This window comes from Calonectris borealis, chromosome 11 (assembly GCF_964195595.1).
Source record: "Calonectris borealis chromosome 11, bCalBor7.hap1.2, whole genome shotgun sequence".
Lineage (NCBI taxonomy): Eukaryota > Metazoa > Chordata > Aves > Procellariiformes > Procellariidae > Calonectris > Calonectris borealis.
The window spans coordinates 4909332-4936282 of record NC_134322.1 but is presented as its reverse complement, the minus strand read 5'-3'; the positions used below and the strand labels follow the sequence as shown (position 1 = coordinate 4936282).

Below are 26951 nucleotides of genomic sequence, written 5' to 3'. Positions count from 1 at the left end.
CTCTGCAAAGGAACAATCTTCCTGTATGAGAAAACAGCACTAATATTGTGTATAGCAAAGAGTTCACCAAGCAACTTTGCTTTGCCTTACAGGCATCTGTATGAAATTTATGCAGAGCTAAAGACTTGAGGATTTACAGCAACACTACTACATTCTCAAGACTAAGAAACTGTCATAGTGGACAGGCCTGAGTACCAGTAGAAGCATCAATATGAAAATACTCTTACAAACATTTGGATGGTATCAGCTAACCAACACACAATTGCTACACGTTAGACTGGTCACTTGGTCTTGTGTCAGATCCAAGGCTGTTTGGCACAGGAGCACTAAGTACGCAGGGGAAGCTGGCTTTTCCAGCTCGGGCTCTCCTAGTCTCCAAAGTTTGCAGGACTGCTCACACCTGGAAAGCAATGCACCAGGGGAGCTGAAGAATGTAAGAAGAGTCACACTACAAAAACAGTTTGGGCTTGAATCCTACCCCTGATCATCTGAAATCACTTAGCCATGCCCATTTAGCACCTGGTCAGCGCAACGCTTGTCAAAGACAAAGGTGAAGTCTAACACATTTCTATCAGAGAGCGAGGAGTTACAAATCAGTCAAGTAAGGCCTCCCTCAAACACACAACAGGAAGAAAGATGACTCAACAGGAGAAGTTAATGCGCTGTCAAATATACCGTCTTAGTACATTCAGCCACAAAACAGCATGCTGCAGAGAAAGCCAAAAACAGGCTGACTTGGTTTTGAAATCTTCTGGCAGAGGCTGGATGAAATTTTTTTTAGGAGTTCACTACAAAATTTTCCAAAATCCTTTTACTATGTCTTGAGTAGTCTTTTTGACACTCTCAGACGCCATGTAAACCACAGCACAGAAATAAACGAAGACAAGGAAAAAACTTCCTAAGTTACCAAGATATTGTTTTAAGCTACACACAAGCAAATGTCGTAACTTGTCAGTGGGGTATGAGGGAATTTCGTAGAAGATGTAAGCACTTTCGCCTCCTCTACACTGGTATTTATGGAAGTTACTAAAGCTATTCACCTTGCTTAGGATGAGTATTCATTTACTGCTTTAATTCAGTGGAAAGAATAAACTTTTGAACCGCTAAAAAGATGCCCAGCACTGAATTGATAAGCATTTGCAGAGATTTTGTGATAAAAGCAGTGAAAATAAAAAGTTCACTTCCAATCAACCACAAAAGCACGTGCCGATGCAAGAACCCAAAAGGCATGACTTTGTCTATCACTGCTTTTATGGGATGCACGAAGTTTCAACTCTTTGGTGGTATCCGGGGGGTGGGGGTAGGGGGGAGTACAGTCCTACCTTGCCTTTGGGGAAAAAGATAAAGAGAAAGCAACACAAAACTTGTTGGTGAAAACTACAGTCATATCAGGAAGAGAAAAAGACCTGCAGGATAACCACAAGGCAAACATGATTAAAACATCAAGAGATTTGACACCATTGCTGTTCTGTCAAGCAGCTTCCTGCTTTCGTGAAAGGCACAGATAAAGACAAAAATCAAGCATCCAAGGAAATAAGGAAAGGCTAGAGATAAAACCATGAAAATTCATCTATTGTGTTAAAGGAAAGGAAGGAAGAGAAATGCAAGAGAAAAATTAGAAAATAACTCTATAAAAAATTAAATCAAATTGAAATTAAAAAGAAGAAAAAAAAGGTGGGTCATTTAACATAAAAGCTAACTGTCTCACACTTTATGGCAATTTTAATGTTACTCCTCAGGTACCTTCTACTACACACAGAGCCCGTCTCATCCTGCTCATTAGAGAGCCAAAAAACTTGAAGAATAACTCATCCTCCTGTGGTTGTGAGTGTCTCTTCAAGACTAACCATAGTCCCAATGTTTGAAATCTACCTCACCACTGCAGTAATACACATGGGGTCATCCAGAAGTTGCACAGAAGATTACATCAACAGGCTTTTTCAAGAACCTTAAAGCCACCCAGTCAAGTATTTTCATGCTGTATTACATGCTGCATCTCTTTCATAATATCCTGGAGACAGGTAGAACACTGGAAACAAACACTACTATTGAGGCTTGCATTAACACATTAACTAACTTCTCCCTTGGAAAAGAGGGAAAAAAAAAAAAGACATTAGCAAGTAACGAGCTGCTTAGATTTGTCCTATGGAGACGTCTCACTTGCTCATAATCTTTAATTTCCCTGACATACAGTCTCTTTAAAGTTGCTTAGCTATGCAGCTATTTGTGAGCATTGTACCTTATCTGCCCTTGCTGTTACAAAACACACCCTTATGACAGTAAGTTAAGAAAAAAGGGAAACTGTCAAGCTTTCAGGAAATTCTTTGTGAACTGGTCAGTTTGTTTGTTACTGTCTGAGTTCAAGGTTCTATGAGTTTCTTTTGGGAGGGGGGAATGCAAGAAAATTTGGGAGAAGATAAACAACGCATTTTAAATGACAAAGTTCTGGCGAAATAAAAAAATTCCTTTGTAATAGACTTTCAACTAGTTCAGACCTGACACATGACTTTCAAAACTCCTTGCTCTGCTATTTCATGAAGTCCAAAATCAGATCACATTTACAAGATTTCACATTGCTCAGGAATGACATCCTGGCCAATCATGAGTTCCCTGTACCTCATCTTTGCTGCTGGTTCTCATCCTCAGTAGGGAAACACTGCACAAGTTCAACCACAAATGCTAAATGTGACTCAAGCACAGCTCAGATACAATACTTAGCACTTCCAAAGAGAGGCAGTGTTTAGTTCCTCCTTTTTTGGACAAAGCTAAGCAGCTCTGCACAGTCCCAACCCCAAACAAGTCAATCCAACACATCCTTGAATAAAGGTCCAAAAATCACAACGGAAAGTGAAATAAACCAATTTTAATGAGCAAAGCCACACTTGAAGAGTTCTCAAGCACAGGACTTCACTATAAACTTCACCTGCCAACAGAGACAGTGAGATAACATGCATGATTGAAATCTGATTGCTTATAGACTATAACATCATAGCTATACACTGTGTGCTAGGCCCAGGATCCAATTATCTAAAGAACAGCTTACATGAAGGATAAACTGGAAACTCAAGGATCAAAATCACCCATTAATTCAGTAGTATCTACTCTGTGTTGCAGAATAAAATTGTTACTCATTGTGTAAGCAGTAGTGTTTATCATGGAAGAGTGGACATATTTAGTACTTGTCTGCAGCACAGACCCAGGAAACCAATATGCCCTTTGCAATTAGTGCAGCGAGAAAGGAACACCAGTTTCAATTCTGTGAGGTGACTATGCCCTCAATTTCAAAGGCAAATAAATCTTCAGATTAGGAACACAAGCCCTTAAATGGCCATTTAGAGAAAGATCACATCTGAAACCCTTTTGTCTGCCACACGTTGCTCATCTCTGAAACCCTTGTAAACAAAGAGCTCCTCAAGCGACTTTTGACTCTGAAAAGAAACCATCGCTAAAGTCCTTGAACAATATAGGTAAGAACCCTTACTATTAGCGAAAATTGAGAAAAAGAGACGAAAATTAGTGAGTGAGAGAAACTTCAAAGTAAGGCTGCGGATTGTCTCACATAAAAGGAAAGGCAATGTTTATGTGTTTCAGGTGTTATCTACAGATGCTTTCATGTCCAGGAAGCTCCAGGAAATGTTAAGAAATTAAATTATTAGCCCCACTTGCAAAGAGAAGGTGTCCAAAATCCATTACCTGGGGACAAAGATGGAGTTGTGAAGGAAGTTCTCAAAGACTTTCCGATACTCTGCTTCCTCCTTCTCAGCTTGCTTTTCTGCCTCTGTCTTGGGACAAGCACAACAAGGTCCTTTTTCTCCCCCACAGCCCTCTGGCTTGGTGGGTTCAGTAGCTTCTTCTGTATCAATGGTCCCATCAGCATATCTTCGAATTGGGACTTTATCTTAAAAGAAAAGAACAGGGGCAGCTTGTTTCTTTTCTCTCCATATTACGAATAAGCAACAATCCATGTTTACCCATTCCCTTCTACTTGCTGTTATTCACAAAAGAGTTGTGAAGCAGGGCACAGGCTTTAGCTCTTGTAAATGAAGTGCACTGGCAGGTAAGAGTCACAGGCATTTCAACACAACCGCGTTTCGTTTTCCTACCTTTGGAGCAGTAATTGTGTCTGTAAAGGTAACTGTCCTGAGGTTGCTGCTGCCATCGTACTATGTAGTATGAGAGGTTGCCATTGGGAAGAGAGGGAGGATTCCATTTCACAATCAGTTGGGATGAGGAGTTGGATGCTGAAATAACATCCAAGGGAATGGATGGCACTGGAGGCGAAAAAAGAAAAAAAGAGAAGGAAGGTATTTAAATCTAGCGCATTCTACAACGTATTTCGATGCAAGCTTTCAAAGTGAATCCCAATGCATTTCTATACTGCAAGAAGAAACACCACCCTACTTCAAAGAAAAGGCTTCCTACTTATGCCGTGCTAACAACAGTTATTAAGGGTTCAACTGCAACTCAATCCGAAGTTGTACTTAAATTTACCTTCACCAATGGAACAAAGTCTGAAATCCTAACTCCAAAAAACTCCCATAGTTCGCAATGAAAATAACAATGTGGTCTGAACAATCAGAGTTTTAATTCGAATCTTAATGCTGCTTTCGTAATTACTGAAACTTTCTAGCATTATGCACGTCATCCGCACATAAATTCAGTTTCTGTATTAACAACAGAACAAGCATACCTGCAGCATTATCAACCTCTTACCCTAGAGCCCAGGATCTCACCTGCAGCATTGGTTCGTATATATACAATTTCACTTTTTGCTCCATGAATATGATGGTTTTCCATCATGGTGAGGGTAACGGCCTTGACATAAATGGCGTATTGAGTCCAAGGTTTCAATCCCTGCAGCAGAATTCCAGGATTGTTCTCTTTGTTCGGTGGCAGGTCAACGTCAACCATGTTCCAGCTATTGGAGCCACACGCATCTTGCCCATCGTACTCTGTCACATTTTTGAATGGTCTGAAATATTAAAAGAAAAAATTAGTACAAAATATTTATTTTCTCCTAAAAGTTGAGATGTATTTGTGAGAGTGCCTCACTTCAATGATGCCCAGAAAAACAAATAAAGCTTACTTGTTTTCCACAGCAGAATAAAACTGAATAAAATTTCTATTTATTTCCAAGCACTAAAAAAATTCAGAGTTTTCAGCTTTAGCTGCAGGTCTTACCTTCAGTCACTAGCAAAAAGAGCAAGGTTCTCCAAGAAAACACTAAAATTCTCTTTTTTTATCCAAAACAGACAGGGAAATGCTTCAGACGTATTTAGACTTTAGCTAAGCATATATGAAACAGAAGCAACTCAAAATAGTTCTTGATAGTGGCTCAGTTTTTTACCATAAAGAACCCAAACTTCCATGACCGGCCTTGACCAGTCCAAGAGGCTTTTTTTTCCCCTTTTTATTTCCACACAATACAAACACACTTACATAGTCATATAGTTCTACTTCTCATAAGTTGCAACACTGGCGCAAAAGCATATAAAGTCCTATTCTTGTTACTAATTACTACAGGCTCATCAGCACTAAGTCTATTGCATCATGGTACACCATCACAATGATATTCTTTTTCAAGTGATGCTGGAAATTAACAATTTGTGCTTCTGTGTCTTGCAGTCTTGGTCCATATGTCTGAACCTCCCTTTCACACCTCCAAACTGCTTGGAGAGTTATTAGTGTGCTCATTTGTATTTTTGACGATTTTAAATCTGAGACACTACAAGGATTTGCAAAGGCAGAGACACCTCCCAAGAAATTAGCATCTCTCCAGCAACTGCCCCACCCCTTCATTATATTAAGTGATACTAACGCAGAAAACTACCAAAGCTAGATTAACCTAAATAACCCCAAACTCTGAGTAGACAAGTCATCAAGGTGATAGGGCAAACTCCTGAGCTGTGATGATCTCTAGTCACTACTAAGACTAGAGAAGGAAAAGATCTCGGTAAACATAACGACATGACTTATGGAGAGCTCCAAATTAGACCCCTGCGAACAGCCAAACCATCCATCTCATTTTTTTTCAAATTTGAAACTTCCTGATGGATTTGGAATCCATTTGTAGGCTTCAATCAAAACAATCCTCTTTTCAAAGAGGGCTTGTGCTCCACCAAAAAGTGGGACTTGAGGATGAAATATGTAAACTGGATGAGATATGTAGACTGCATGAAATAGGAACTACCCGAAGGACTTTGCTGACTAACTTTTCTCACTAGTAAACCAACAGTCAGAATAGAATTGTCTACTATCCCTTGGAATGTCCCGATTAGTCTCTGACGACATCGACTTACGCTTCTTTGTAGTAAACAGTGAAGCTAATGAGATCTCTATAATCTGGAGGGCGATACCGTTCCCATGTTAGTTTAATCCGATTCTTGAGCGTAGTGTTGGAAACAAAATGCAGAATGTGGCTTTCACCTGCAACACAAAAGGACAGGACATGACAGAGTTAGCATCACATCGCCTATATTTTTTTGCTGTTTCTTAGCTAATTAGCCTTTCCAGTAGTGCCTATGACACCACAGTACACCAACAGCCTTTGTCTTTGCAGAGCTTCGTATTTCATCCTACTACATTTGAGTGCTTAAGGGTAAGCAGTGACCTTGGCAATCATTTTAGAATATGTTGGAGCTACTTGTTATTATTTTTTCTGAAGCAGATTTTCTTTTAATGCATCATCAGAAAGTTCTTGAAAACTACTTCAGACTCTCCCTGAGTGAGGAATGGAAGTCCTGTTTATTCACAGGACTGATTTAGAAGCACTAAATTCATCACCCAACTCCAATGCACATGCAGAGCTGTAACTGGCCTCTGTGTTCTCACTTTCCAGGACAACTTTTGACAACTACAATTTGTTTTTCTGGGGAATGGACAACATGGAAAGGACAAAGGAGTTTACATTCCTACTCATGAGAGGCTGGACCAAGAACTCCCAAACTCAGTTCATATACGGCACAACCATTTGATGGCAGCAGCTTCCAGCTACTCTTCTGAACAGAGTTGGATGGAAGCTGGCAGCTTTGAAATGAATGGCTTCCCACTACCAACTCACTGAGCTTTCCAATCCAAAACAAAACAGCATTTTAAAAACTTCATTCTTGGATGAAGAAATTGTGTTCTAAGTGTCAACTGTGAGTTAGTTTCTGTTCCATAGAAGTGTCTGAAAATAAAGGGGTTTTCACCCGCATGTACTATTGGAGCTATCTTTTCAAAGGCAGTTCAGCTTTTGTTGATTCTTTTCCCCTTCTCAGAGTCAGAAAGCTTTCTGTAATGTTTTTTTAAAAAAACAGGCAGCGGCTGGCACTAGCCTCAGTGGTAGTAAGGACTGGCTGTGTGTCTGTAACTCCTCCAGGACTGCAAGCCTTTGCTCTATTGAATGTGCAAAGAATGGAGTGTGCTTACAACAAGAATCTATGCCATCTGCATTTATGCATCACGCCTAAAGAGACATTCAGCAGAATACGTGTCCTAGTTTTGTAAACACCATCCAGAACAAGGGGACTTGACTTATACACGAGATCTATTTTAATTTACTCAGCTCCAAGAACACCACAAATAGACCAAAGAAAAATGCGTTGTCAGTTGTAAGAGTTTGAGGACAAATTTGTAAGCATTCTGCCGTCTTAATTCCTAGATGAGAGACTGCTTTTAAATGTGTTGGTTACACCTGGAGACCTGATGTGAAGACCACTGAAGGCAAAAGAGGACTTTCCAATAACTTTGACCATTGCAGAATCCAAAATTAAATGCAGACACACTGAAGTTTAGGAATACTGTGGAACACTAAAAAGTGTTCTCAATTCAAAAGCAAATAATTTGAAACTAAAGCACAGAAAATTGAGTTTACAACAAGCACTTCTAGCAACAAGGTACAATATTTGGCAGGAGCTGAAAGAAGCTTGAACGTAACAGAAATAGTTTGTTTTGGTGTCTATGGAATTGTTATTCAGCAGCCTCCTTAGTATCAAGAAAGAGTTGGTATCTGAGAGAGGAAAATACCTATAATGATGTACATTTGCGAAGGAAACAGAGAAACTGCTCCTCACTGGATATACCAAAACACTAGATTTTATTTCTCATTTCCCAGGTATGCTTCTATTATTATACGATGCTGCTGTCACAAAAAATGGTATTTTGAAAGCAGTCATCTTCATCAAATGGTTTTTACAGATGAGATAGTGACTATGTAACCACATAATTTTCCACGCATGCGAACATACTTTCACAGCTAATTTTAAAAATTGCACAAGTAGAACGACTGAAAGCCTACTGTAATTTCTAAACTCTAAATATTGTAACGGTCAGCAACAGGGCAGTGTGTTGGTTTGGTTTTTTTTGTGACACCCTCCTATGCAGTTTGCCTCAAGATTTTTTGTTTGTTTGTTTCTTTACTTACAAGAGGCCCTCTCGCCATTGTTCCTTGGATTTATATCTCCTTTGCTCTGTCGACCCTTGGTTCCTGAAACTTCCTCCATACGGTAAATCTCAGAAACACAGAGTTTAGGATTAAATGCAAAGTACATTTTCCCCTCCTTGATCGTCAAGTTATGGTGGTTCCAGTCCCACAGCTGCTGAAGATTGTGGTTGTCAAGCACGTAGAAGGAGTAATTCCTAGAAGCAAATTTTTGAAGGAAAAATATTAGGTTTAATTCATAGCCAATTCCAACCAAGAATACCTTAATATAAGCAAACTTTAAAACACTATGTTTCCTCTTATTACTTTAAATTGGTATTCAGCAGAGTAAAGGATTTTCTTCTCTCCCAAGGAGCAAGTTTTCCCTGAATGCTCACTTTGGTCAAAGGGCAGGGAAACGACCGTAACACAGGACTCCACGGCTGACACCACACCATGTAAAGCCCACTCCAACATGTGTTTTAATAATTGTATAGAAGCTGCTATGAGGAATATGAATTCACGTCCTCTGAACAGCAGGTCTCTACACTGGATTTTCCATTTTGTGGCAAATGGGAAGCAATAGCATACCTTATGGGAGGAAAAGCATAGTTCAGTTCTGACAATAAAATACAATCGTGAACACAGCTGTCTTCGTTATGTTTACAAAAGCAACTATAAGAGTTTGCATAGCGAGGTTTCCTTGCCTCTCTGTTTTAGTTTACCTCTTGGTCCAATAAAGATTTCCTACATTGTGCCAAGTACAGTTGCGCCTATACATCAAAACCTGACAGTAAACAGTTGCACTGACTGCACAGCCCAGGATCCACACCTCAAAGTACAGACCTAACAACACAGGCAGCAGCATGTACTGAGCCCATTCCCTAAGCACAGCAGTGGAATAACATGAACATCCTTTATCTTCACAGATACTAAATAAAAAATTTTGTGTGTAAATCCTATTACATATTAAGAAGAACTTCCTAGTACCACTTGATTGTGCTGAATTGGGGAAAAAAAAACCAGGTGCAGCAAAAGCAAGATTATAGGCTCTATATCAGCAGCAAGACAACACCTGAAAAGACACATTTTGGGACAGGAATGCACAATTGGGAAATAAGTTAAAGGTCTGTGTATCTGATGAACCTGAATCAAACCAACCCATCATGGCAGCATTTGTTATACTCTTCTGTGGAAAGTCCCACCAATGCTAACTACATCAACATAAAATCCTTTATTATTATATTATCCATTATTATATCCAACACAATGAAGCCTTGCAAATTCTGCAAGCCATTTTGCATTGGTAAGCGCACGTCAATGTAGTTCAACTAGGCTTTCTATACATCCTTTTAACTACAGTCAGAGTTTCTACAGGGTAACATGGCAGACAAACCATGGGGCTCATACGAAGCTGACATACTACTCATTTATGGTTTTTCTTCAACTACTTCATTTAAAATTTAGCATTAATTCCTCCCTCACCCAACCTGAAGTGAAATCTGTGCATTCTGGTTGAAATCTGCACAGATCACGGTTCTGGTTTCTTGTAACATACCAAAATGCTGAGTGTATTTTCAGAACAATGTGAGAGAGAAGTGATTTCTCCTTTTTCCAACTATCCCCTAATTATTCAGGACTTGACTGCTAATGAAGTCAATATACCTGGTACCACTTCAGACGGATGCAAAGAAGAATGTGCTCAGTTGACAAGTGAGCACATACATGTTTGTGCTTTAAATCCATCTTGCCAGGAGAGAACAAGGATGCTAAACTGCACGTGGGATTTGACAGACATCACCAAAAACTGTGTTTATTTGAGACACCTATTACTCTGCTACAGATGACTAAAATCCCTGCAGCTCCTTGTGCGCTGCTGAAAAGATGACACTTCACCGTAATTATCCACATGATTAAGGGATGGCAACTAAGCTTTTCAGGAAAGACCCAAAAAGTTGGACTCAGAGTGAACACAATAAACAGAGGTGTGGCTCCACGACTACAGAAACCATCTTAAATATTTAATAACAGCCTAACCTGTCTCCTGCTCCCAACTGTGGCAATTATGCTTTAGACACTGGAGATAATTCTTGTATTAAAGCAATGTGGCTCAGCTTTCAAGAGTGTGAATACATGAGGCAAATCAAGCACACACTGGTGCTTTACACAACTGCACAGCGACTGGGCCAGAGTTGGGAGTTACTGTGGCTCATACGTTAAAGCCATCTGCAAAAGTTTGAGCAGCCATCTGAGGCAAGGCAAACAGGTCCTAAGGGTTCATATATACACTGAAAGTATAAATTAGAGGAAGTTATTCTAGCACCATTCAAGGCATCAGGGAAACCACATTTGGAGGGCTATATACAGTCTCAGTCACAGGAGAGGTGCAGTGCTGCATGGCTTGAAAGGTGGAGCAGAGGGCAACCAGAGTGCACTTAAGGCTTAGGTTATAAATAAAGTTACAAAGAAAGATTATATCAGACTTTGGCTCTAACAGCTGTGGAAAAAATCAGGATGCCAAGGAAGATAGCATGGAAAGAATAAAAGACTCACTGTAGGAAAACAAAGCACTGCCAATCAAACCCTGGAGACAGTAACTAAGGGAATGACTGGAGATTATGTCCTGAAGGACAGGCTAAACCCCTGAACAGGAGTAGGAGGCACATCTGGTCCCAGGCTTGCCATAAAAAGCCTCAAGGCGACCTGCATAACCCATGCATACCCACAGGAGAGAATTCCCACAACATGATGTGTATCCCTAACTGCAGAGCAGCCACTTAGTTATTGACTGCAGACATTAAAAACCTGCTTCACACTGTATCTGCATGCAATGCCACATCTGTGCACATTCACCCATTGTAAAGCTATGAGGCAGAACACAAGACCCAAACCAAAAGGAGATAGGGGTGATGAAAACGTTTCAACAAGCTTTCAGCCACCCTTTACCCCCCCCTCCATAGCATACAGGACACACAAAGCTCCTGAAAGGGGTAATGACCAGATAATACGCTGTTAGTAAAGGAGCAGTGCAGGATCCATAAAGGCAAGTGACTTGCACCAAAAAGGAATGAGAACTGGCAGAGGACTGTGAATGAGAGCGGTGGATGAGCTGGCTACAGAGGATGACCAGGCAGCAGAGGTTTATGGCAGACCAACTACCTGGGACAACCCTGCAGGACATACAGAACAGAAGACATTCATCTCAGTGCTACAATGAGGAGAAAGACAGAAAATCCCACTAGAGCAGAGAGCTGGGACATCAAACAGTAAGAGACAGGAGAAAAGGAAAGCCCTTATTGCTTTACATACACAAAACATGCCACATGTGGCTAGAAACTGTCTATTAACATGGTATATGTTCTACACCTGTATCAGTGTGACCCTGATCCTGATGAGGACCTGACAACAGAGTCAAACTTACATAGCACAACACCACAACAGAGAACAATACGCAGGACAATACTTGAACAAAACGCTCCATTTGATGGTCTCTCTTTAAATAGGTTCGTTCTTCAGCATTCCTCTACAAGCCCGAACTTTATCAAATTTCCAAAACATTGCTAATGTTTTAATAATGCTGGTATATTCTTTTGCTTGTGTTTGCCCACCAGCACTTCAAACAGAACCACTTAGGTTATTAACAGAGTATCTCTCTCTAATAGATATTTACACACACCTTGGTAACGTAAATTGTAAGCAACTTAGAAACAGCTGAATTTGGCCAAGAATTGCATCTCTACAGGCAAATACATGGGTAGGAAACTAAGGGCTTTTATACTAACCCATGGATGTTGAAGCAATGCACCTTACTAATACTAAAGTTCAGTGTCTTCTTGTCCGGTTTGAAAAGGTAAACTGATAAGCTTCTTAAACTGATGAGCTTCAGTCCTTCCTTGCCAGGTGCCTACTTCCATCGAAGTATTTTTGGAAACGTTATTTAGACTGTGGTAATGTCTAAATTATGCCAGGCGTTCTCCAAGCAAAGAGACTGCCCCTGACCCAAAGTGTGTAACTACAGTAATTTCCTAGCATGGGTGAATTTTAGCACATGTAGCTCTTTACTATAGATCTATTTTACCTCCCCCACTCAGCCCCATTTTCCTCTTCAAAGCTGCACCTGTTTATTTCTCTATTTGGGAATCTGATTTAAAAACCTGCCGTTTCCCCTCATATCAGCTCTGCCTACTGACACACAAGGTACCATAAACATAATTACTACTTGAAACACAAAGCTAAACTCAAACTTAAAGGGAGCAAGGGAGAGAGGGGGAGAGAAGAAAAGACAAATCGATAACCAGAGTATCCGTGAGAGCACGCCACATCGTAAGTGGCCTGAATGAGCGTTGTGCTCGGCAAAGTGACAAGCCTCTAGGATTTGCAATTAGAAACAAGCTTTTCCGTAGAGCCAGCGTTCTTACTGAAAAAGACAGCATGCTTTTCAAGTGCAGGATGAAGAGCTGCCCTTTAACTCGCTCTGTCAGATGGTGGAATTTTAAGAATTTAAGGCTGACCAAAGACTAGCCTGAGAGAAAGAGGGAGGCTGTGAAGAATCCCTCATGCTGTAACTTTATCCTGTCGGGGCAGATAAATCAGACGCAAGCAACCTTTCCCATGACCCTCCCACCACCTTTTCTTGTATGATTTCCCAAAATTCTTCATTTAATAGTTCTGTCACTTCTGAGGGAGACTTATTTCTGCCAGAAAACACTGGTTTGAACTTGGGATGACTACTTGATTCAGGAAGAGAAAGAGCAAGGCAGTTTCCTGAAGGACCATCACCACACCTCAGCACTGCAAGTTCTGCGGAGATAAAAACTTTTGTTGACTATCTCTTACCATCATAAGAAAACAGGAGTTGTATACAGCAAAAAGTATCACACACTGTGTAATTATAGAAGCAATATAACCCACAGCAAACATTTCAAGGGATCAACTTTACTTTTCCTGACCAGTCTTTTTCCTGCTCGATAGATAATTCATTTAATATTAGCATCTCAAGGAGTTGCAAACAATTGCAACTTGCAATCTATTATTTCATACTAGTTGGGTCACTTCCAGTTGCACTCCCTGGTTAGTAAAGTTCAGGTTTCCTTTCAGCTGACATTCTCCATAAAACTCTGCTAAAAGCCAACAGTAAAGAATTGCAAGAAAATCCAATTGTTTCTGAAGACGCTCTTTTCTCAAACAGAGCAAAAATGAACGAAGACACTTCATCATCTCCCTAGAAAAACCTAAAGTGAAAAGCAACAGCTAAGTTACTGTAAAAATACTTTAAATATACTCAGTGTAATATGCTGCTTTGGATAGTAATCCAAATGAGCAATGACTGTGCAATGGTGTTCATTAGGAGAAAAACGCTGCATATCAGTGGAAGAGAAGATTCTATAAATGGTACGTGAATGTTTATTAGGAGACTTTTCTCTGCAGCTTTCTACTAAAGTGAAATTACATCTACAAATATCTGAACACTTACCCGTCCACCTGTTCCTCTCCCAGAATATACCGCAGGTTTTTCAAGAAAGACAGGGAGACTAATGCATGTGAATGACGAATCTTCACATACCCTGTTACTGTCTCAATCAGACCCATAAAATTCTCCAGTTCTGAGGCGATGTTATCTACAGTAAGAAAAATGTAATTTTATTATTGCAGAATTCATAGCTTTAACTGCTATTCTGCTTAATGCAGTATTAGCTCAGTAAAAGAAAATGTTTGTATTTGTTGCTTTTGAAAATGAGAGACACTGGTATTCCTCCCCCAGTAACAGTTGCCTGTGCAGACAGATCGTTGAAGGGCAAAATAAAGCCACAGAGCAACAGTGGAAAACCAGTCTTGCTTTTCCATACTGGTATACCTGCTTTTTCCATGGACATTGCACTCTGAAGCCAGCATCAAATGTTGAGCCAGCATTCTGGCAGGGATGAAGAGACCCTTGTGTAAATGTACACATCCATGAAACTGGAATTGCTCTTCGGCCACAGAGCAAAGCTCGGGCAGAAAGCTCCAATGGAAAACAGGGAATGAGACTGAAGAGGTGGAGGTATGCTATTTGTCTTCTCTGGGGCATAAAGCATTGCTTTCAGTGACCTAAAAAGCTTTGGCTACAAAACTGAGAACTCTTGATGAAACAGCAAAGATAAAACCATAAGGATGTTCTCATGCCACGGAGCACGTTCCATATAGCTCGCTAAAGGTGATTTTCTATAATAAATTATTAAAACGACCGCAGAGCAAGCTCTGCTCTTCAGTACTGCCCCCTCCCTAGGAACTGTAGTGTCCCTGCGTAGGTCTGCAACACCCCATCCTTCACATGGCTCAAGCTTTGCAGTCCTTACCTCCAGCAATCCCTGGCCATGCCCATTGCCTGGTGTCATTATCCTGCGAAGTTACACTGCAGTTGCGAGGGGAAGTTTTTAAGCATTCAGGAGGGGAGAAGCTGCCATGGGGTGTGATTGCTGCCATAAATAAACCGAAGTCCTAAGGAGATGGCTGGGAAGCCCAATTACTACATACCAATGGTTGGTTCCCATACCAAATAAGCTGGGAGGAAGCAGATGCTCTTCAGCACTCTAAGATAATACTTAAAAAATAAAAAACCCCACACTTGCCCTGGGTAACTGGAACATCTCCCGTAAGGGAGGATTGCACCTGTAGCAGTGGGACCACGAGTGAAATAATCTACATGCTGCTGTTTCTAAACCCTGAAGTTTTCATTCAGCAGGAGGAAGGGAATAAAATATATCTCAATCTTTAAACTTTATTCATGAAACCAAAATGGACCTTCCATAGGGAGATACATTTCCAATAAAAACTAACAGTGATTTTTACTCTGCTTTTAAGAGCTCATCAACTGTCAACACTTCCCTGGCTGATGAATCACTGCTCTGACAAATTTAATCCAGAGCTTGTTCAAGACATGCGACAAAGGTGGCCAGCTCACTAATGATGACCACCCAGAGGCACAGTGCTAGGCTTTATATGAGCTTTCAGCGCTCTGGATTCCATGTTTTAGTAACCTTGCCCTAAAATGTGAGGATATGCAGTCTTACCGTGCCATGCCTTACTTGCAGACAAGTTATTTACCTACCCAGATGCAAGGATTTTTGACTTTTCCACCTTCTTGGGCCATTATTATTCCTTTGGGACTACTGCTCATCCCACTGCCTAATCCTGGTTCCCTGTCCTGCCAAAAAAGCTAAGAAAAATACCAGCTTTCACTGCCTTATAACTTGGTAGCTGAATACCTATTCCATCTGCATGTTGGAGAACTGCGCTACAGTAGGCCAAATCCAACAGGAACACTGCTACGGGACTGGAAAGCAAATAGTTTGCTGAGTTTTTAATGTTCTTATCATTATGCTGACAGACAAAAGGAAAAATATTAAAAGCAGCCTTATCAGAGGTTCATAATGAGAGGGCAATCACTTACTTCCACGACGGATGTTGATCAGCAGATTTCCCTTGAGAATTGTGCACCCCTGCAACATTTGTGCTGACGTGACAGAGTCAATGGTCTTTGTTTTCCCATCCTCACAAATTTTGGGGCAAGGCCCCTCGCAAGGACTGCAGAACATGCTGTTAGGAAAGAGAGGGAGACTGAAAATAAGCAACGATATGCAACTCTGAGTCTACAGACTGCTTTGAGTTAAATTTTGAAAGACACTTCCCTCTAAAGCTTAGACAAATCCTTCAAGCTCAAATGAAAGTTACCATACTTCTGCAGAGGGCTGCAGATAACTTAGCACACTCGCCTGCTGGACTCCAGACAGGCTGGAGCATCGTACCTCCCACTTACAGCAACATAGGACCCATACCCACCATCTGCCAGCTTCTGAAAGGCTTTGCGGTCCTTCCAAAGTTGAAGACACGTCAGGTAAAACCCAGTGCCCTTGCATTTGTGCATTTACTCTAACTTTATTATACCCAGAGAGGCCACCCTTCTCATTTATGCAGGCAGCCTCAGAGCGCTGTGAAGTTCCGTGCTAATCCAGGCCCAACATCCAAGAATAGGCCAGCCAGGAACTGGAGATGGGAAAATACAGTTCAAGTTCTTAAAAAGTTGTCTGACTCCATGCCCTTAAACCAATATTTGAAGCTCAGCACTAGGGAATTCCATGCTCCTGGCCTTTTTAACTCGGGAAAGACAACTGTGGGAGCATACAGTCATGAGTGATGTGGGGAAAGCAAGCAGTGAATTAGTCACTATTTCGTATAGCTTAAGAGGTATTAAATCAGAAAGCTTAAAAAAACACAGGAAGCATCTTGGTGCAAGGCAAAAATAATTTGCAACAGGAATTGGGAGAGACAGGCCAGAAGTCTAAGCAGGTTCAAAATGGATTACACAGGTGGAAGGAGAACAGGTCCACCAGTGACTATAAAACACCAAGACAGACAGAGCCCCAAACTCAGAGAAATCAGGTTGCCAGAAGCCGGGAGGAAACACTGAAGCGCAGGCGCGCTTCTCCTGCTTCTTATACTCACAAGCATTCACAAGCAGTTTTAGTGGCCAAACTCAAGGAACAAGAACTCAGGCCAGCCCAGCCTTTGGCTACAGCAGCTTTTTAAAGGCTCCATGTTATACTGTCGGCATACTCATCTCGAAATTGAACACTTCATGGGTGCACAAAACATGCCCTCTGATCAATCCTCCTGGTAAATGTCTTTCCTGATTCAAGGTCATTTTTATTCTTCAATTTATTCTAGCACTTGCCTTCGTGCTTCATTATTACTTACTCCACCTTATCGCTTTAGAGAAGAAAAATGAAAAAGAAAAAAAACAAACCCAGCTCCAAAGACAAAGGTTTCTGACGACAACACTGAGGAACATGGACTTACTATTTATTCTTTTTAAAAGAAACTGAACCCACTTTCTTCTGAGGCTTAAAGAAACATGCAAATTGATAACAACAGTTTTTCATGCATAAACAATAAAAGAAAGAAGCTTCCTTTTCTTAGTAGTAAGCTCCTATTTCAAAATCCTGCACTGTAACATGCCACAAACCACTAAAAGCTGCAGACACAAGCAAGAGGCATTCAAATAAATGTACAAAGAATGCTGGAAATGCTTTCCATTTGCAACTATTTGTTAACACCACCTCTGGGGAACAAAACATTCACTAGCCTTGAGTTACAGCTCCTTTCAATCTTTGCGGCAGAGCACAACACTGAGATAAGATAGGATGTCCGTGCACTGCAGTGTAAGCACTTCAGTGTAAGCGGTTCAAACAGCTGGTACTACAAGCTCAAGTAGATAACAAAAGAAACATTTCTCAGGTGAGTATCTGGATGCGAGCAAAGGCAGTGTTAAGTTGCTTACATCCAAATGTCAACCGGAGACTGCCTTACTGTGATTGAATGGATGGATGACACACATGCACGCACAGACACACAACTGGTGCAGCTATCATCACAACCACCTTTCCAAAAAACCCAACATTTTAGAACAGCCTACGAAGACCTTTTTTTAGCATGGTACTGAAGCACTACGAATTTTATAGCATAATGACTCTCCTTTACTCAAAGTCGATGACTTCCAAAGGTCAGCAGGCAACTAAGGCTGTTTGCTTAGACCACTGGCAAAATAAGAAAATCATAAGCACGCATCACTCCAGCTGTTAGAATTAAGTAAGAGCAGGTGAGTGACATTCTTGCAAGAAATTATTCTGTACAATATTGTCAGCTGCTGCACTATTTTTGTCACCATCTACATGATTGCTCCCTTATAAAAACATATTGTTATCTTCTGGAAACAGTGAAAAAAGGGAAGTAAAATTAAATACACTAAAGAATACATGTGCCTAAAATGCAAGCACACAAAGCAAGTAACACGTGAAGCAAGGTAACTCCTACAATTTGTTCTCTGTGATAATGGGCATCGGCCAACCTCCAACCTCCAACTGTTCCTGGGCTTTCACTTTCGTTTTGTTACTGTCTACTTGAAGACCTGGTTCTGCATTGTACCGACCTCCTCAAGTCCTTCAGAAGACTCAGTGGCAACTGACAATGCACAGGACCACACACAATCAGACAATGGTGAATTCATCTAAGCAAGCCTTTACCAGGAAGTCATGCAATTCCCCATCGTACGTTCTCATTTCTACCTAATGTAATTACATCACAAGCTGCCACAGAATAGGGGTGGGAAAAAAACCGAACAACTCCGATGGACTTTCCAGAAGCTGCATTACCTTTGGCTCCCATTGCGTATGAATCCAGAGGGGCATTCTGCCATGCACTCATCGTTGTGAATCACAAACCTCTCATATTCACTTGTTTCAGTGGCAGGGACTTTGGAGCAAAACTCTTTAGTCACGCAGCGCCAGCCCTCGAACTTGTAGGTGTTGGGAGGGCAGGTAGGCATGCAGACTCCTTCGTAGTAGTAATTGCGGCAGGCCACGCAAGCGGTGTTGTTGTCAGGCGCCGTGCAGCTCCCCAAGCATTCGGGATGGCAACACTCATTTTGGTCTGTACAGGCTCGCTTGCCACATGAGCTGGGGCACACTGCAAGACAGAAAGCAAGATAGCATGAACAAGAGCTATTAAATAACGTGAAAGGCGTTAAAGGAAGAATCCTGATCCATACAAGTCTATGCTTTCATTCCCTGGGCCCCAGAGTATCTCTGCAAAAGAGTCAACTCCTGTAAAACTGACAAATTCTGTTTTTCTCAGTTTTAGTTGCCCGAAAATATTTTTTTTTCAGATCAAATTTATAACACGAGCCAATTAAATAATAAGGAAAACTGCTGAAAGCAAGATCAACATAAGGATAATGGAAACAGCCAAGTACTGGAACCTATTCCATAGCCCTAGTATTATGGCTAATTTTTTTTTTTTTTTTGGTGTGAGTGCTGACTTACTGTCTTTCTAAGCATTTATTCTCTTTCCTATTTGTACTTCAAATTGGTCTTTTACTGGCAAGAAAACCAGCTTCCTTTAAACAACTTAATTACACTTGTACAATAAAGCACTGCTATACTGTAGCACACATGGTTAGGTTGACCCCAGTGTAGCATCCCAATGTTGCTTATGTATGCAAAATGAGGTTTAATAAAGTACAGATGGTACATATCAAATACTGTGGAATCATGGAGCTACTATTTTCCCCTGAAGAGTGTAACAGAATTCTGCCTTATCCCCAAATTCTGGGTTCAGAGAACAAAATATGAACGGGAGAAAAAAAAATGGGGTGCCAATTTATGGAGACATTCGTTTTACGTGGAAGTATTTCAGCTTGGAAGACACGAACAAACAGCAGACAAGCTCACCACTGTTACTTCAAAAGAAGTGGCAGCATTATATTTATGTAACAACAACATTTTGATTACAGCTTTGTATGGCCTTTTAGCCATGTGAGCTGTGTGCCAGAGGCTCTGTAAACAAACACAGATAGGAAATCTGGTTTGCATTAAGTAACTGTTTTCCACTTTCTAACTTCACTAAAACACAGTACCAATAATAACAGCATAAAACAAAATTTCAGTAGTACAACCACAGCGAGATCCAAGCAAAGCACCACAAGACATTTAAACTGAACGATTTGAGCAAAAAGCATATAACCAGCAAAGAAGTTAATATCCCAAAATGAGCATGGAAGCAGCAGAGCCCAGCCTGTAGAGAAAGACAATGTTTTAAGAAACTGTAACAGTTCCACAAAAGTTCGGCATTGCAATTTCTCTTTCAGTTTGCAACTACAGTGTTGTTTTAATGCAGGACGAAACACCCTAAAATCCCGACCCCCTCCTCTTAGCATAATGAGATCTAGGCTTTCCAGTATGTTTTTACAATGCCATTGAGCAGAGCACCACAAACACCCAAAACCAAACAAAACCCCAAACAAACAAACAAAAAACCCACAAACCCCCCCACTACTGTTCACAGCTCTGCATCAGAATCTAGACATCCCACGTCAAGTTTTGATTATAAGAATATATATTTTCTGCCAGCTTTAAGGTAGTGTTCACCTTGAAAAGGACTTGTAGAACTGCCATCAGAGAATTTTGCATTTCTTATCAAAACGGTTCTATATTGATCTTGCTTGATTTTATTGATTTTTTTATTTTAAGCCCTAACTGCCAACTTTGCAAGTTGAAGCATCTGGGTATCAAGCCGGGTTCTCCTTATACAATGAAGGCTTAGACAGATTTTGTGGAGGGAATTCAAACTGCAGATACTCCCCAAGTAACCTGACAGCCTTAACAGTATCTCCCTTATATTAGCAGGTAGCTGTTAAATATGATCAGCAGACCTGCTTACAACATCTGCCAGTGCTATTACTTGCATGTATGTAGCCACATACCACTAACACAACAAGCTTGCATTAAAGGTAGCTCGGATACACTGAATTGAATGCAGCAGGTCTACTGCATGAGAAGGTACTACTGAAGTTGCCCAAGAGCTCATCAGTCTTTTCCAATTAGAAAAGAAACATTACTTAACCCTGCAACTCTTTCCTTGCACGTAGTGCTGTTATAACCCAACAGCACTGCTCCATACCTGTATACTCATTTTTTCAGAGTGAAACCAGGCAGAAAAATAGAAAGGAGGTGGAGGTGCGAGACTATGAGAACAAGGAGGTAGGAGCATGGGGATGGCCGATGCCTACCCAGGTAGCACAAATATCATGTGCAGGCCAAATTAAGAAAATTTTTGCAGAGCCAGTTCCTTGGAAGACTACTGAGAGCAGGAATGCAGAGGAAATCACTGCTAAGTAATGCATTGCATAAAGATGCTGGATTTTTTTCTTCTTGAAAAGGAAAAAAACCCATACACACCAAACCCTTACACAAAAATAAGTATGCAGGTGTATTTTCTTTTTTTGTCGGTAACCTGCACCAGTGTAAAAGGAGTGAAGTCTACCCAGATGCCACCTTAATAAGGCATCACAAATTGCCCCTCACCTTAAGGTATGCAGTACTGTATTACAGACATGCATTTGCAACTACTAAGGGATTAAAAAAAAAAAAAATCAGTGTGTCTTGCTAGCAGATGGACTGCTGTTCTGAGTGGGTGCCAGAATTCAGATTTTGTGTGGCAGCTACATTTCCAGTTCAAAGCCCTACTAAGAAAAAAAAACAAAACAAAAACAAAACAAAGCACACACCCCCCCATGCCTCCACGAAGTTCATTACTAGATGTATTAACTGCATGATTTTTTTTGTTTTCATCTAGACAATTTGCTAAAAAACAAACGCTGCTACATTAAGTATTCAGATAAATACAGTAGAAAAAGATCAAGTGTATTTCATTCTTGGGAGAGACTTTCATATTCCCTTAATGCTTCTGCCATTCATTAACAGACTGCTATATAAATAGGATTCCCTGCAACTCCTGGTAAATCTGCTGACTCTCGTCTACAGAAATAAAAATTGAAGCACGCAAGGATATACAAGGATATTCACACAAAAAAGGCAATCAGTGAAACAGGTTTTCAAAACTATAGTAATATTTTCATCACAACCATTTTAACAAGAAGTCTTGAAAACTTTTTAAAGATAATTTTTTAAAAGCTCAGCAACCTTGCATTTCTCTCAGTCCTATTTTTTGCTTGTTCTTGCTAACGTTGGCATAGTTTTCAGCCTGAAGACAATACGGGTATCCTGTTTCTTTGAAGAGGCAGAACAAGAACTTTTGTCTGTGTAGGGTATATTATGAACAACAAAAAGTCTTATCTGCCTTACATGCCAGTCCCCTCAGATATCCCTGTTATAAAAATCTTACTAAACAACACTGGCTGGCCTTACGATCCAGCCCCATCTATCCTTTCCCCTGCCCTCCCCAACTATGCTACTTGGGCTGCTAGATTTGTACCAAAACATTTAAAATGCAGGTTCCAAAATACTTTTGACAAAAAAAAAAAACACCTGAAATACGCTCCATAACTTGTTGACTTTAGTCCGCAAGAACATTAGAGAGATGTATATAAGCAAATAGCGGGCTGACATTTGGGGACAGAATTTATCAGCCATGCCTCGGATCATGAAGGCTGATGACTGTATACAAAAAATATCCAAACCACCAAACAAATCCTTGCTGACAAGCACAAGGGCAAAAAATGTTTAATTGTCATCACATGGAGCTACCAAGATAATGGAAAATTTCAGAGACCTTGGAGGGCAGCCATGGAAGAAGGAAGTCAAAGCAGGATCTGGAGAAGGGCAGACCCTTAAGCAGCTTCATGACTTTATTAAAGAGATGATGGAGGCTTGACCAGACCAGAGTATCTATTTACATTTAGGGAGTAAAAGTACTGAATAATCATCAGATCTTGGGAGAAGGACATTACAAGAGTACCAGTAGCCACAAATCAAATTTACTGGAGCAAAACTAACAACAGGAGTTTCTTTGACCATCCATGCTTCACCTTCTTTCTGATGTCTTCAAATGAGAATTTTTCCTTGTCAACAACATTCAGGACATTTTCCAAATACTGTTAAGGTACTATGATCACTTGCAAAAAAGGCAAAATATTTCATTTCAGGATGCCCACTTACTGAGCAAATCAGATTCAGACCTGACATACAGAAAGGAAATACTTCAAAACTAAATGCAAAGATCTTAAAAACAAGAGGAGCTCCAAGAGAATCTGACTCAGAAACTCATTATTCTCAATTAAAATCCCCAAGATGCTAAACCAAAATTGCAAACACAAAGCAAGGTTGGGAAATCCTCAAACACAGCTCTCCAAAAAAAAAAAAAAAGGCAAGAAACAAATCATCTCTCTGTATTTACGGCAGTTCCTTTTTGGACAGCCTCATGCTAAGGAGGTGGTAGTAAGTTTGTCTGACATCTAATACCTCCTGCTATTCCAAGTGCGCACAAAGCTAAAGCTCGCTGCAAACACTCTGCATTGACATCATGGCTCTTGTACAGTTTGGACAGACAAAGTGTTCTTATCTCCAAGACGCCATGACTTCAGCAATGCTGAAACAGAAAAATCAGGTGAATAAACAATCAGTCACATGGAGTGAAAACGCAGCCAGAAGAGGAAGACTTCTGGCAAGCTGAGGCACTGGCCTCTGCCAAGGATGGCGCCGTGCCAGTCACATGCGGGCGAGCTAAAGGTTGCCAAGTGTGGGATAAATATTTTTTTAAAGATTCTTTCTCTCCTTGTAAAACGATATTCGATCCTTCCTTTTTTATACTGTTTCTGCTTTTTTAGAGCATCCTTCACATAAAATAATGTTTCAGAAAGAAATGGGGGGAAAAGCCTAGTTTTGAGCAGAAACCAGAGGAGGAAGGGAGAGTTTTCTCCTAGCCAACTACTGAAAAAATTAGCTGTCTAAATTTATCCACAAAGACAGAAAAAAACCGTCATTTTTGGAATGTTAATCCCTCTACATGACAGAATTTTAAAAATATTGCATTTTAATGGTCTAAATTTTGGTACGGTCTTTCAAACAGCTGACTTCAAATGCTCAAGCAGCCTATACAAGACCTGATTTCTTTTGCCCAGTATACTGTGAGAATAGAGAGACTGGAGAGACATTACTCAGAAAATCCAGTTCCAGTGATTCATGGCCAGGGCTGGAATCAAGTAACTACAGAATAAAGGCTGCAATAAGGAAATACACGTATTAAATACATGCAGTAACGTGTTCCGACCATAGAAATATAGGTACAAGTCATCTCCAAGGAACTGAAGAGGCCACTTAGAGCAGTTGTATAAAATCTTCATAGTGGTACAAAACCAGGTGTTAGCGACATGCTAACAACGGTATATTTTTCATCTTTTCTATCTTTCCCCTGCACTCAAAAACCTGGTATCTCATGCTCAGTGAAAATCCTGAAGGGAAAAACCACTACCATGTCGAACTGCTTTCTTTCTAGCAGTTAAGGCATAAAGTTTGGCAGATTTTGAAATTAACTGTCAGATCTCATTTAAAAGTTCACTTCAACCCAGCCCTGATACTAGGACTTGAAAGTGATCATCTCCTTCCTCTTTAAACATCTAGTATGTATACAACCATGCCCACCAGTAAAATATTTGGATAGGTCTATACAAATTCATACCAAGAAGCAAGAAGAGGGCATTACGTCCACAGCCTGAAAGCCACGTCTGACTCGAGATCATTTCACCAGTCATGTGTTTCCATGTTTACATCCTAGTCATTACCAGCCCATTTTCATCTGGCAGACCTTTCCAAGGATCTTGAGATTATTCCGAAGTTGTTCTGTGAATTATTTTCTTCCCACTATACGTATCCAGCTGAAGTTTAACTATGTCTGGTTGGCTTCCACACAGAGCATTTTGGTCTCTTGCTTCCTGGTATTTCAGTTTGTCACAGATGCTGTACGCCATATCCTCCAAGTGAAGAAGTAGGTGTGATGAAGCATCCAGAATCTCAAAATAACCTCAGAGGATTTGCCCAACCTGACATCAGCCCACTAACTGCTCAATCTTTAATCATATGAAAGATTGATACAGGAATTTACTCTTGCATCCCTTCCCTCAGGATTTTATGGTTGAAAAACAATACCATGCTAAATGCCTGTACAGCCACTTGTGCAGCAGTTGGATCCAAATGCTCAGACGGAAGCACCTGTAGATGATTCTAGAGCAAAGGAAACGCAAGAAAGGAGTGGAGAAAGTTAGGAGAAGAAAGCCCAGCACCACTCAGCACCTGGAGACTCTCAGATACCACCAGATGCGGTAAAGTCTATGAAACACAGGAAAATGTTCATCATCCAACGAAACGAACACTTTGCTAGAACGTATTGTTGTGGTGAGGTACTCGATGCCTTCTAGTTTTACAATTTTTTCTTCAACGTTAGTATTTTCCCTTCCCCTCAGAATAGCTTTAGTGCTTAGAGCATTTCAGACTAGCACACACCTCAGCACAGCTCCGAGGAGCCAGAGGCCCACAGCATGGTTTGTAATCCCTCAAACACACAAATGCCTCAGCACAACGTACCTGTAGCTCTCCTGCCCAGCTGAAAAGAACAGAGCAGCCTATTAAAAATGGCCATGAAAACAACCCAAAGCATATTTCAGTTGGATACAGTGGAGTTTGATGACACCACCACCACCACCACCTCTTTTGGCCATCTACCATTCATTCTTTATCCTAGAAGTTACCTCAAAACAGCTTCCAGGCTTCCCAGCTGTGATACAAAACAACACACGTGCTAAATCCATTTTATTCAGAGTGACTGGAGGACTCGGGGACACTATTTGGCACTGTAAAACCTCCCATCCCTTCAGGTTTTCTGCAAGTGAAGCAACCAACCCTGCTAAAAGCTCCAGCAGTGTTACAGCTACTCACATCACACCAAAACTGGAGCAAATGGAAACCCGAGTGAAGAAAACAACTACCTTAGACCACAGTCAACAGGAACCAATACATAGTACAGTTACTCCATTTGCTCCAAAGTGCGTAATACTAACAACCAAGAATGTGCAAATAAACACGACTTATTGACAAACCCAGGCAGCACAAATTGCATTCTCTTTCAAAACAGTTTATGTTGCCCAGCACAACCCAGACTGGCATCACTGCAGCTGGCACTTGAGAGAAAGAGGAAAAAAACAAGTCCATTTTGTCCCTTCCATGCCAGTATGAATTCAGTACACAAACAAACCCAACTGAGGCATATACACAAGCATCTATCAGGTATTCAAGCCAGTTTTACTCTATCTTTAACACTAGGTAAAAAAAATTGGTTGGGAATGTTTTACCATCAGTGCTGCACTGTTCTAGAAACATTTTCTCTATAAAAAGGGAAACTTCCCACCGGAAGATGCAAATCCACAGTAATGCCGATGCCAGTGAGGATGAAAGCAGGAAAGCGAGGGTGACCCTGCAGCGGTGAAAGCTGCTCCCCGTCTGCTGCAATCACCCACCACTCACGGACACAAATTTGTTCAATTTCTAAAGGGGCAACTGAAGCTCCTTAACTCTTCAGTAACACATAAGGAAAGAAACGGGCTGCTACAGAACAGCTCTGAAGCAAATTATTTTTCTTTTCACTCCAGATTACGAGCAATATATTGGGGTTTTACTTGTTGTTTCTTAAAGCAAGATTTAATCTGCCTGTCTTCCAAATGCTGCAAGTGTAAGGCAATAAGCTTTACAGATTTAATTAATATACTGCAAGCAAGGAGTGCTGGCCAGTCATCTCCTGGCAAAACCCCAGCTGGAGGAAGAATATTAGTCACATTTCAGATTTATTCTAAAGGAGGAAGACAGTTTGATAACATTATCACACTGGCCTAAATTATGTGGTCCTCTTAATGCTGAAGGATAATGGCAGTTTAATCTTAGGCAAAAAAAAAGTCACTGGTTCAGAAGGATTCAACTCCCGCTTCATTTCAGGAATGCCCTTCGCATTTATGCATTAAACCCATCTACAGGCTTAACCATTCTGGCATAAGCACTGAAACATAATGCTCGACTTAGAGGCAGACCTCAACACTGCTCCAGTCGAAGGCTAACTACTCTAAAAAAGGGGGGGGGGCGGCAAAAAAAAAAGCTCCAGTAAAATCAATGTTTACAATACACACTGGGGGGCAAAGTATTTAGAAAGTTTTTGCTCGAAAAGATTAAAACTCAAG

At 40.7% G+C, this 26951-nt stretch overlaps 1 protein-coding gene across 2 annotated transcripts in view; it reads right to left on the bottom strand.

The window, feature by feature from the left end:
* The window catches only part of IGF1R (insulin like growth factor 1 receptor), a 189436-nt gene that overhangs the window by 25978 nt on the left and 136507 nt on the right, over positions 1–26951 (bottom strand). For both annotated transcript variants that reach the window (XM_075159849.1, XM_075159850.1), the window contains exons 3-10: positions 18589–18901; positions 15831–15976; positions 13875–14019; positions 8405–8619; positions 6300–6426; positions 4734–4972; positions 4104–4271; positions 3694–3898 (exon numbers count right to left, since the gene is read on the bottom strand). In XM_075159849.1, the coding sequence (XP_075015950.1) occupies positions 3694–3898; positions 4104–4271; positions 4734–4972; positions 6300–6426; positions 8405–8619; positions 13875–14019; positions 15831–15976; positions 18589–18901 (1558 nt within the window). The remainder of the gene's footprint in view (positions 1–3693; positions 3899–4103; positions 4272–4733; positions 4973–6299; positions 6427–8404; positions 8620–13874; positions 14020–15830; positions 15977–18588; positions 18902–26951) is intronic.